General features: G+C 48.1%; 1 protein-coding gene across 1 annotated transcript in view; it reads left to right on the top strand.

The window, feature by feature from the left end:
- Positions 1-5,526, top strand: part of PPP3CC (protein phosphatase 3 catalytic subunit gamma) — a 63,070-nt gene extending 57,544 nt beyond the window's left edge. Inside the window, exons 12-14 of the mRNA XM_063931797.1 lie at positions 1,286-1,383; positions 2,505-2,534; positions 3,688-5,526. Coding sequence (XP_063787867.1) covers positions 1,286-1,383; positions 2,505-2,534; positions 3,688-3,848 — 289 coding nt within the window. The 3' untranslated portion in view covers positions 3,849-5,526. The remainder of the gene's footprint in view (positions 1-1,285; positions 1,384-2,504; positions 2,535-3,687) is intronic.
- Positions 5,527-12,893: the final 7,367 nt, after the last annotated feature.

Here is a 12,893-nt window from a genome sequence, read left to right as displayed (position 1 = left end):
AGTACATCAGCATTGTGTACTCCTCTGAGTCAGGTCCTATGTCTTACTACACACTCCAGAGTACATCAGCATTGTGTACTCCTCTGAGTCAGGCCCAGTGTCTTACTACACACCCCAGAGTACATCAGCATTGTGTACTCCTCTGAGTCAGGTCCTATGTATTACTACACACCCCAGAGTACATCAGCATTGTGTACTCCTCTGAGTCAGGCCCTATTTCTTACTACACACCCCAGAGTGCATCAGCATTGTGTACTCCTCTGAGTCAGGCCCTATTTCTTACTACACACCCCAGAGTACATCAGCATTGTGTACTCCTCTGAGTCAGGCCCAGTGTCTTACTACACACCCCAGAGTACATCAGCATTGTGTACTCCTCTGAGTCAGGCCCTATTTCTTACTACACACCCCAGAGTACATCAGCATTGTGTACTCCTCTGAGTCAGGCCCTATTTCTTACTACACACCCCATAGTACATCAGCATTGTGTACTCCTCTGAGTCAGGCCCTATTTCTTACTACACACCCCAGAGTACATCAGCATTGTGTACTCCTCTGAGTCAAACCCAGTGTCTTACTACACACCCCAGAGTACATCAGCATTGTGTACTCCTCTGAGTCAGGCCCTATTTCTTACTACATACACCAGAGTAAACTCACATAAACCCAGCTAACGTAATTCATCACCATGAAAGGAGACACAGCTGCCAATTCACAGCTCACCCTGGATGAGTGCTTCGGCCCCGGAGGAATACCTACTAACTTTACTTATACTGGTTATGTAACAGCAAGACATGTAATGAGGAACCTGACATAGCCGTCGGTCATGAACATTTTGACAATAAATTGGAATACAATGTTACAGTTGTGCTTGTTGGTGGACAATGCAGCCTATCCATTCATTAGAAACCTGTGACATTGGTGAGGCCCTTTATACAGCAGTAATGTCACTAGTGAATTCATAGGTGGCGTCCACAAGAATATTGTCTCAGCCACACAATGGCTGCACCAATGGAGGTAGATGGCTCTACCAGTAAATATCCATTTGTGTTTCTATAGGGAGTATAAATGTGTAGGGAGACACCAGTAGAAGTCACATTAGGGTGCTGAGCTACCACACGCGACCAGTGCAGCCTCGATGGTAGGGGCATCCTGTGTGCTGTCACACTATGCCTGATGTCCCTCACTTATAACGTAGAACACAGGCTGTTCAGCAGGACTTTCTCATGTAACACTGCAGCACTATGTAATCCTGTAGCCTGACCTCTTGCTGTCTCTGCCACAGGGAGGAGAGTGAGAGTGTGCTGACACTGAAGGGCCTGACACCCACAGGAACACTGCCCCAGGGTGTCCTGTCCGGTGGGAGACAAACTCTGGAGAGCGGTAAGACATACTGTGGGGGTGCGAGTGCTGCTGTCCTCCAGCTTCATAGCGCTATATCTCTATACATATACAGGAGTGACGTAGCGAGAGTCAGGACAACGAGTGATGGAGATCACCATGCTTTCATAGTGGGCTCCTGCATTGTCAGGTTATGGCAGTATAGTGATTCTTTGTACACTCAGGGAGAGTACGGTGTTGGGGTAAAGCTAATCAGTGAACTGTTATATAACCTCAATATTCAATATGAACATTAACATCATTGCTTACTGCAGTGGTTCTTACACTGTGTGCAGGGGTGCCTCATGGTGGTGGTGCAGGACCAATTCAAATAACTTATGGTCAATGTAATAGGCACTACCAGTGCTGGTGGCTCTGAGTCATAAAATATGTGGAGAAATTCAAGAAAATCTTGTCCCTCACCACACACAGTTGAACCTAAGGATGACATGAATACAATGTACTTAATTTAATATTTCTTCTAAATGGGTGTAGTATGTTATGCAGGCGGCCGGGATCCCGACCGCCGGCAGCTGGGCGAGCGCAAATGAGCGCCACGCTATTTATTCTCCCTCCAGGGGGATCGTGGACCCCCAAGATGGAGAATAGTTGTCGGTGTGTCGGGATTCCTGTGCGGGTATACTGAGCGTCGGAATCCCAACAGCCGGCATACTGAATACCACCCCTTCTACATTTCTCAATAAGAGACAGTTGGCCTAGGGGTCAAAAAAGCTTGAGAACCTCTGGCTTACTGCATTCATGTACTTTATTCCAGTTACTGGTTAGTGACATTAAAGATTTATATATATATATATATATATATATATATATATATATATAATGTGTGTGGATGTGTGTACAGCGTAGTGGGGATTAGGAATACAGGAAAGGTTACTCTACAGTGTCTACCATTAAATCTATGATTATGTCTGTGGAAGCCAGTGATGGTTTTCCATTCTCCTTTATCCTCCTATAACTCTGGCGAGAGCCTTGTGTGAGCTGATTGTGTTGGGACTTTCTGCATTAAAGACGTGAATAACTAGTCTGAATTATTATTGTAATGTGCATTGTAAGGACAGTCAGATGTCCCAGTGACGCGCTGTCTCATTGTGTTTCCCATACAGCCACAGTAGAAGCAGTTGAGGCTCAGGAAGGTAAGAGAGAAACGTTTGTCCACAGCAATATGTTTGGTTACACACATTGTATTGGCTGCTTTGCTAACAGTTAGCAGAACGGACACTTGGGGGCGATGTGTTAGTATTGGCAACACACAAGGTGTATGATGGGTGCTCTTGACTTATGGATCAGGGCACAGTTCGGAATGGTAATAGTGGGTCACAGTATCTTGTTATGTGTATTAAAAACTAATAAGCTAATAACTGTGCATGAAACTATATTTTTCATGATGTCAATAATATATTCAAAGAAAAAAACATTACTCCAAAAATCACATTATGGACCCCGAGCCTGACACTAAATTTGTGTCCTCATTTATTCATTTATTAGTCCTCTATCCATTTAAGAGTAATAGTTGAATCTTGTGATTTTCATTAATTCAGCTATTTGCCAGCTTTGCCTCTTAGGCTGGTTACACACTTGGCCGACTTGTCCGCCGGCCCACTGCCGTGCCACATAGCGGGCGATTAGGTAAGCTCAATGTGTGTATACACGGCGAGATCCTTGCTATGCCCGATTTTGACTATGCGACTTCCCTTGAACTCCCCCAGAGCCCAGATAGCACAGATTTGGACTATCTGTACTTGAGATTTTGTCTCTCTACGATTTTGACTAAGTGCCAATTTTGACTACACTATGTACTAGATAGTACACTACATAGCCAAGATTTACAGTCTATCTAGCCTTGCGATACCAACCCCACGGGAGCGCGCATCGGGATCTAATCTGTATCGCAAGCTGCCTAACACCTTGTGATTTCCACTAACTTTCCTTGCGATTTTGACTAGAAATCTCACCGTGTGTACACACCTTCAGTGTGTTGGGACAGACGTTACAAGTGGGCGGGTGTGATGTCAGTGTCTGTGGTCCCTACAGCCAGTAGTGTTCAAGCGCTCGTCGGGTCGCCCATAAACTCATGCACATATACAGGAATGTCTGATTCCGCTGTGCCACAGGGCCGGTCAGATGCATCTTTAAACTACTGTATGTCGTTCACTGCTATGTCGGGTGTACACACTCGCTGATCGATATGACGATCCATATACCTATCTGTGTGTACCCAGCATTACTCAAGTTCCATTTTCTTCCACCTGGCAGCGCCGTCTGTAACCGCGTGTCTTCTCCCCACAGCTGTACGAGGTTTCTCTCCGCAGCACAAGATTCGCAGTTTTGAAGAAGCCCGAGGGTTAGACCGAATCAATGAGCGCATGCCTCCGCGCCGCTCTTCTTCACCCCAAGACCCCAACCTCAACTCCACTGACAAGAACAGTACCAACAAGAGCCAACAGTGACACTGCCGCTACTCCTGCCTGTACACCACACTCCCATCACATCCAGCAACAATCCGTGCTCGAGGGCAGGACTCTCAAACCAGGCTGACATCCCAACCTTACAACACATGCTACCCCGCTGCTCTACACACACACACACACACACACACACACACACCCCTTAAACCGGTGTGTGTATGACTGTAGAGTCCAACAAGAAATCACATGACTCAACAGGGGTCTGCACACAAATCCAGACATGGACTTACAGAAGTGGGGACCATGGATGTACACATTGACAGACACACACACACACACACACACACACACACACACACACACACACACACACACACACACACACACACACACACAGTTTGTAAAACACGAGTTGTGAGCACACACTGAGCTGGTCTGTCCTGCAGTTTGTATTCTCTTTGTAAATGTCATTTGCGTTCTAAATATATATATATTTATACATGTGTAATATAAATACCCTGTTTTTTAATGTAGGATTTGTTAAGCGGCGGCAGCTGCAGTCTTGTATAATATTATCAGGGTCAGGTCCCAGCCCGCAGCTCCCCCTCCCCCTGCACTCCCACTCCTGCAGAGCCACCTGCACCACTTCCCTGCACAATAAATGCCATCAATAATGCCCAACCCGTGGGGTCTACTTCAGTATTCTGGTGCTAAGCAAGGCTGAGTGTGTATCACAGAAGCATTGAGGGCATATGGACTGCACTTCTGCATGCTGTAAGGATCTCACAAGGTTCTGTGGCCTTTCTCTGAGACGTGGAAACTGATTTTTGTCCCAGTTCTGTAAATGAATCCCAGCAGCCGATCCTCGGCTTTCTACAGACAATTTACACATACAAAGGCATCCCTGGCATGAACACAGCACACGATGCCGCTGCGGTGTGCACACACATTGTACTGCACAAGTGATAATACTGCCACCGGCTGGTTCTGCACTGAGCGCCCTGCGACATGCCAATTCCTCTGATGAACGGCACTGCATGCACAGAATGGACTGTGAGGGGTGGCTCTGCAGGCTCATTACTGGTCCCTCTCAAGCACTAATGTTATAACGGAGAGAGATCCCATTGACATTTTCTTTCTGGAGGGGTAATGCTGCCCACACTCCTAATCGCTTCTCCATCTCTACGGCAGGGCATATCCCTTGTACTAGGGGAGTGCGTTTAGGGCTATCTACACAGGAAACCTTTGTACAAGGGCTGGAGGTGACAAAAACTTTATTATGGCACTTAGATACTGAGTTACCCATCCTGTAAAGACCAGGGACTAGTACTGCCATGGCAATAAGGCACCCAGGAGCTGGATTACCTTCAGAAAATCTCATCCATAAATCTCCTGCAAAGACACCAGGGAACCTCACCAAGAAGTGGGGTTCCCATCTTCTGTGGTGCCTCTCCTGTGAGAAGTAGCACAAGGAACGACCCTTCCTCTGCATCCATGTTGAAGAGTTCTTTTGATGGCAGCATCGGGGGAGTGCGGAGATGTGCCGCTTTCTCTCTCTCTCCCACTTCATTCTTTTCTTCATTAACTTTATTATTTGCTGAGTTGTCTTGTATTAAAAAAAAAAAAAAAGGAGGAAAGTGTTTTTAAAAGTACATGCTGATTTTTTTCACAAGAAATTGGGAGGAAAAAAATTGTTCAGATTAAACTTCAAAATAGATAACTAAGGTGTGAGGTTTTTTGTTACTGCCGGCTGTGAGCGCCCGGGATTGTGTGTGCGTGGCATGTTACAGTGTGCTATAGACTGGGAGATTGTGTGTGCGTGGCATGTTACAGTGTGCTATAGACTGGGAGATTGTGTGTGCGTGGCATGTTACAGTGTGCTATAGACTGGGAGATTGTGTGTGCGTGGCATGTTACAGTGTGCTATAGACTGGGAGATTGTGTGTGCGTGGCATGTTACAGTGTGCTATAGACTGGGAGATTGTGTGTGCGTGGCATGTTACAGTGTGCTATAGACTGGGAGATTGTGTGTGCGTGGCATGTTACAGTGTGCTATAGACTGGGAGATTGTGTGTGCGTGGCATGTTACAGTGTGCTATAGACTGGGAGATTGTGTGTGCGTGGCATGTTACAGTGTGCTATAGACTGGGAGATTGTGTGTGCGTGGCATGTTACAGTGTGCTATAGACTGGGAGATTGTGTGTGCGTGGCATGTTACAGTGTGCTATAGACTGGGAGATTGTGTGTGCGTGGCATGTTACAGTGTGCTATAGACTGGGAGATTGTGTGTGCGTGGCATGTTACAGTGTGCTATAGACTGGGAGATTGTGTGTGCGTGGCATGTTACAGTGTGCTATAGACTGGGAGATTGTGTGTGCGTGGCATGTTACAGTGTGCTATAGACTGGGAGATTGTGTGTGCGTGGCATGTTACAGTGTGCTATAGACTGGGAGATTGTGTGTGTAAGTATGTATGTACAGGTAGTGTGGCACTGTTTGTGCGTGGCATGCTACATTGTGTTATAGCCTGGGATTGTGTGTATGTATGTGCAGGTACTGTCTGTGCGTGGCATGTTACAGTGTGTTATAGCCTGGGACAGTGTGTGTGTGTGTGTGTGTGTGTGTGTGTGTGTGTGTGTATGTATGTACAGGTACTGTGGCATGTGTTAGTGTGGGATTGTATGTGTGTGTGCAGGTACTGTGGCACTATCTGTGCGTTACATGTTACAGTGTGTTATAGCCTGGGATTGTGTGTGTGTGTGTGTGTGTATGTATGTGCAGGTACTGTGGCATGTATTACAGTGTGGGATTGTATGTGTGTGTGCAGGTACTGTGGCACTGTCTGTGCGTTACATGTTACAGTGTCTTATAGCCTGGGATTGTGTGTGTGGGTACTGTGGCACTGTCTGTGTGTGGCATGTTACACTGTGATGTAGCCTCGGATTGTGTGTGTGTGTAGGTACCGTGGCACTGTCTGTGTGTGGCCTGTTACAGTGTGATATTGCCTGGGATTGTGTGTGTGTGTGTGTGTGTGTATGTATGTATGTATGTATGTATGTATGTGCAGGTACTGTGGCATGTTACACATGGTATGTTCACCCGCAGATTTAATTACAGATTTTATCCTTCATCCACTAGGGGCCACTGGAGCGTAGTTACAATGGGGAAATAGTAGGCAGTAATTGGGAGCTGGCACTTTAAAATTCTAACACTGAGGCTAGCTCCTCCCCTACTATCTCCCCTCCAAGCCAGTCTTAGTTTAGTGCCCGAGGTGAGCTGGTTCACTTGGGTTTAGCTGAAGAAATTTTTCTTTTTTCTTTATTATTTTATTTTTCTTTCTTCCACACACAGACTGGCAGCTCTGCCACTGCCAGTCTGCACCGCGGGAGCTGCCGGCGAGGGTCCCATCGCAGCTGCGTGCGGCTCGGGATGGGCCCCGGCTGAGGGAGACACTGAGCTCTCCTGAGTTGGCCGGACACCGCTGCGTGCGGCGCGTGTCGGGGCCACTCCTCCAGCAGAAGATTCCGGCAGCATGGCAGCGGTGAGTATAAGTGAGGACACCGCTGCGTGCGGCGCGTGTCGGGGCCGCTCCACCAGAGCGGTAAGTCTAAAAAGGGGCCGGACACCGCTGCGTGCGGCGCGTGTCGGGCCGTTCTGTCGAGCAGTATAACGACGCCTGACGGAACTACAGGACAGCGGTGAGTACAATCTCCCCCCTCCTCCAGACTGATTTATTATTTTATACTGTCAGTTTTTAGTGACATTATGTGGTGGTTGGTTGGCTCCCCTGTACTCCCCAGTCATAGACAGGCTGGAGGGTATCAGATGTGCACTTGGTATTTTTACAGAGCTTCACCCCGCTCTGTAAGCGGGCTCAGCGCTCTCTACTCCCCGGCTGCAGCAGACAGGCAGCCGGGTGATACATCCCGCTTATTTTTCACACAAAAATTGAAAAGGGGGCGGAGCTAACTCCCGCTCCGTACGGCGGGCTAGGCGCTCTTCGCTCCCCGGCCGCAGCATACAGGCGGCCGGGGAGATACAGGGCGCTTCCCGCTTAGTGATCATAGCGGGTTTTTTCAGTTTAAATTTGGCGCCGAAGCGGGGGGGCGGAGCTAACTCCCGTGCTGTACGGCGGGCTCAATCCTCCGCTCTCCGGCCGCTCCAGCACGGCCGCTACAGCAGCGCTTACATCCTCCGCTCCCCAGCCGCTACAGCAGCGCTTCCAGGTCCTCCCAGCACCTACGCTCTCCGGCCCGCTCTAGCAGTACCCCAGCCGCTACAGCGCAGATTACGGGCCTCCGCTCCCTGGCCGCTGCAATGAAGGTAACGGTGGGGGTGAAGCTTGTTCCCGCTTTGCTCAGCGGGCTCCCGGCGGCGGCTCCCAGCGCTCATTGTCAGACAGCAGAGCCTGTCTCAGGGGGATTTTAGTTTTTTTCTGTTCAGTGCTGACATGTTTATTTTGTCTCACCTTGGCTACATTCCTCCCGGCGGGGGAGTCCTCTGCCAGACATTTCATAAAGGCTGTAGATCAGGAAACCTGCTCTATAACGGACATTAATGATTAAAATCTAGTATGCAATATTTATTTACCCTACAGTATTTCACATAGACAGTATTTATCTACCCTGTTGGGTTCACTGTGTGAGGGTGTGGATATATGTGTATATATATATGTATGTATACATATATCTATATGTGTGTGTGTATCTAATATATATATATATATATATATATATATATATGTATGTATGCATACAATACCATATGTAGGGGTAAAACCATCTTCCGCAATGTTTTATAATAACAAAATACCGAAAACATCTGGTGCACCTAAAATAGCGGTGCACTATATACAGGCGGGGTGTTACCTTCCCTTTATTATTCCTTGGTGTCACTGGGTACTAATGATATTGGTTATTCGGGGAATGTGTATATATCAGACAGTGTGGCTCAGCACACTAATCCCCAAAACACCCAACCACAGAGGCCTGGGTCCAAGTACCTCCACAGATACTTTAAGGCATCAGACAAATAGCGCTGCGGCTCAGTACGCTAGTAGCGGGTATCTGAACAGGGGGACCAGGGTTGGAATTCAAAAAGAAAAAAAACAACTTTAAAGGTAGCTCCTATAGCCTAGTGGCTAAGGCTCCTGTCCCACAGCGCAGCGCTACTGATTCAAGTCTCCGCTGCTCCAGAAAGTTTATTTGAATCGTGTCGGTCACTACACATTATATTGCAGACCTTACATAGGGCTCGGTTTATTTAACCAACCTTTTCTCCTTTCGTTTGTCTCACCTGGGATAGTCAAAAAGAATTCCCTCTTAGGTGCGAAGTATGCTGTGGAGCCATCTGCTTAGCCCTCCACGCACCTGCAGGACACTCCTGTTTGAACGGCTCAGATTATACAGGTAATGTCACTGTTAACCAGAGACCTTGTACGTCATTTCCCCTCTCTAGGTTTCTAAATGAACCTTGATAATCTTCCATGTTACACGACTCGGCGGTGGAAAGGCCTCTCGGGGAGGAGGCGAGAAATGTCCAGGATACGGAGGATGTCTGGTTTCGGTGTAGTCTGAACCTGTGTCTCAGAATATCCAGGTGCATTATACAGCAGTTCGTCTGATACTGCAAATAAGGAAGGCGGACACGTCAGGTCCATCAGGTTCGACGCCGATGACAAAATGGTCCAGTTTCGGATGGGCTGAGCAGGCTCCGGTAGGCGGCTTGCAGACACCCGAATACACAATTTCAGGTATCAAACAATGTTGGTTTTCCTAGCCTTTCCCCGCAGACGGAAGAAAATGGCATCAGAACCTCTCCAGGTATACCCCTCAATGTATCACCGGTCCAACAGGCTGCTGTTTTCCTGAGGCAACATTGCTCAGGTATCCATCGAAACATATTTACGGCAGCGGGGTTCTACCTTGTCCGGAGCAGGTAGGTTGTGGAACAATTGTCCTCTAGGTTACAGAATATTTCGCATCAGGATCAATTGATGCTTTGGGACAGATCAGAATCAGGATTCTGCTTTTATGTTCTTTTGAAGTCTCCACGTCTGCAGACTTGGAACCGGCATTTTCGCTGGGGCTGTCTTAACCAGACGACCTCTGGGGCTGCGACAGTGACAGGTGAACATGAAATCCTACGGGGCAGATGGTTCAGGGGAAGGATCTTTCTGCGGGATTTCTTGAACCATTGGAGGTAAGTCCACTTTTCTTTCTCCTACTACTGCCCCAGCTCCAAGACGGACCTTTACCGGTCTTTCCTTTACATCTTTCCGTGCCCTTTCAGGTTTCCGACTCCAGACGGGCGATATCTCCGTCGCCAGGGGATCTCAGGGTAACAGGCTGAAGCAGAGGTTCAGCATCCTCGGTCCAGTCTGATTTTAGGTCATCCTATACACCCACTACAGGTTAGACCTTCCTACAACCTGGAGGGTCCCAGGCTAGGCGCAGGTCGGTGGTCCTACGGGGAGAACGGAGAAGGCTTGGGCGGTTACAGACTAGATTTTGGAGTACAGCCGTCTCAGGAGTCCTTCGGCATGGGTCGGCCGAGTACAATGACAAGAGAGTCATAATGCAGGCGGCGCTCCATATGCTTCTAACCGCAAAGGGCGTTGATCCCGGTTTTTCACATATCATTTGAATCGGGACAGTTATCAGGCCTTTGTTTTTCTTTTCGTTCCGAAGCAGTTGGCTCGGCCAGGCCTATTATTGGCCTTAGAATCCTTTCAGTCTGTGATTGCTAGTTTTAAACAAAAAAGGGGGTTTTACGCGTCCCTTGTCTTCAGGGATGTCTGTTTACTCATTTCCGTTTGGTATTTCCTCATCGGGCTTTTCTCAGTTTCGCATTACATCTCTCTTCCGCTCCCACAGGGTTCAGGAAGATCACAGAATAACTCTTTTTCAAGGGCAGGAAGTAACGTTTGTTCCCTAATGGGACAATCTACTGCTACAATCCCACTCTGTACATTAGGTGGCTTCTGAATATCCGGAGGATCCAGGAGCTTCTGGTTCGACACGGATCCAATTTATGTTCCTCGTAGTCTTTTCTCAACACGGTCCATCAGAGGATTTTTCCTTCCTCGGCACCAGGTACTTTATTTCTTAAGTCAGGTTGTGATGCAATGAATGGTCGCCTACATTCCCCTCTGAGCGAAGGACAACAATCTTCTTTCCAGGTCAAGCTGCCAGGTCAGACTCCCGGGTGAGGGGACATTTCCCGGAGTTTTGTCAGCTGGTCCGCTGTTGGCGGAGATTTTGGATCGACCTGAGGGCGTTCTGTCTGACTCTTTAACCCTTTACTACTCTCGGACGTGAGCTCTGGCGGCAGTAGCCGAGGAGGCCCTAAGGGCTCCTGGGAGTTTTGGGTTTTTCTATACTGCCTCCTTTTTTATTCCTACCTCACTTTCGGTAACACAGGACGGGAATATGCGCGCTAGTCCTCTCGGTGGCTCCGGTTGGGCCGCGCATGGCTTGAGGATACATCTACACCTGTTGTCAGTACAGGAGCCTTGGCTCCTACCTCGACTAGACTGTCTACTTCAACAGGGTCCTTTTCTTTGTTCATCTTAAACTGGTTTCGTTTAACCGTGTGACTGTTCACGAGACCTCAGAAGGGAGGAGTTTCCTAGTTCGGTTATGCCTACTGGGCCCCGATTTCAGAAGTCTGTTACCTCTTCTCGCTTTTGCCACTTTTGGAATAGTGAGGATAAAAGGGGTTTTCCCCTTCTTTCAGTTACCATTCAGCCGTCATCTTTGGTTTCTCTAAGAGGTTTTGCTCGGCTGCGCTTCGGACTCTCTTTCAAGGAGTACTCTATTGGCAACTCCCCCGGCTGAGTTTCGGCCTCAGCGGTCGTTTCTTCCAGAGGGGATGTCCGTTTTTCATATAAATCTGACACTAGTGTTTTTCAGTCCTCTTTGAATGTTGTCAGGGCTCGCCGACTCTCTCTACAGAGGGCTTAGGCTATTCGACGACGTGTTTTCTTCTTTGTTCTGTACGATGCTCCCGTACTAAATAGCCGGGGTCCCAGCATACGCTGGGCCGTTGGATACATCTGACCATCAGATAGTCTTCTTGGCGGTTGCTCGGGAGCCTCCGTTTTCCATTTCAGCGCTCTTTACGCGCGTTGTGGGACCTTCGTGGGCGGCTGCCCGTGGGGTCGCCATGAATACTTTGTCGGGCGGCTACTTGGTCGGACCGACATTCGTTTTGTCAAATTCTACACGTCTGACACTTTCGCGGCCTCTGCATCACAGTTTGGCCAAGCGGTTTTCCAGGACTCTCAGCGCTCTCCCACCCGTTTTGGGAGCTCTGGGACGTCCCCATTGTAACTACGCTCCAGTGGCCCCTAGTGGATGAAGGAGAAATCAGGATTTTGGTACTTACCGATAAATCCCTTTCTCCGATTCCACAGGGGCCACTGGACGCCCGCCCAACGCTGTTCCTCCTTGTTTTTTGCTTAACGGTTTGCAGATCACCATGTGACTGCTTGTTATGTTCGGGCTAGCCTGTTTTTCGTCAGGTTCTGTTCCAGGTTTGGTTTGGGTTATCCTGGTTTACAGGGCGTCATTAACCTCCTCTACCTTAAGGTTTGTTTATTCCAGCTCTCCTCGGGCACAGTTTTACGTAGACTGGCTTGGAGGGGAGATAGTAGGGGAGGAGCTAGCCACAGTGTGAGAATTTTAAAGTGCCAGCTCCCAATTACTGCCTACTATTTCCCATTGTAACTACGCTCCAGTGGCCCCTGTGGAATCGGAGAAAGGGATTTATCGGTAAGTACCAAAATCCTGATATTCATCTTTCTAGTAACAAGGGGATGTCTGGAATGAATCCAACCAGATTAAAGACTACATGTACTAATACCCCTTTCAGACCGCCAGAAATAACCCGGGTTATTGCATGTGAACGCACAGCAACCTGGGGTTGCGGCGGAGGCTGAAAGGGGCCAGTTGAAATAAGACCATACAGTATTAGAATAAGTGAATACCAAGAGAGCGCACTATATATATATATATATATATATATATATATATATAATTACAGTTTAATTTGCAAGTTTGAAATAAACCTGGTCCAGAGACTCAGT

Source organism: Pseudophryne corroboree, chromosome 6 (genome assembly GCF_028390025.1).
Source record: "Pseudophryne corroboree isolate aPseCor3 chromosome 6, aPseCor3.hap2, whole genome shotgun sequence".
In the NCBI taxonomy this organism is placed as follows: domain Eukaryota; kingdom Metazoa; phylum Chordata; class Amphibia; order Anura; family Myobatrachidae; genus Pseudophryne; species Pseudophryne corroboree.
The sequence above is the reverse complement of the archived record's forward strand: the minus strand, read 5'-3'. Positions and strand labels throughout refer to the sequence as shown.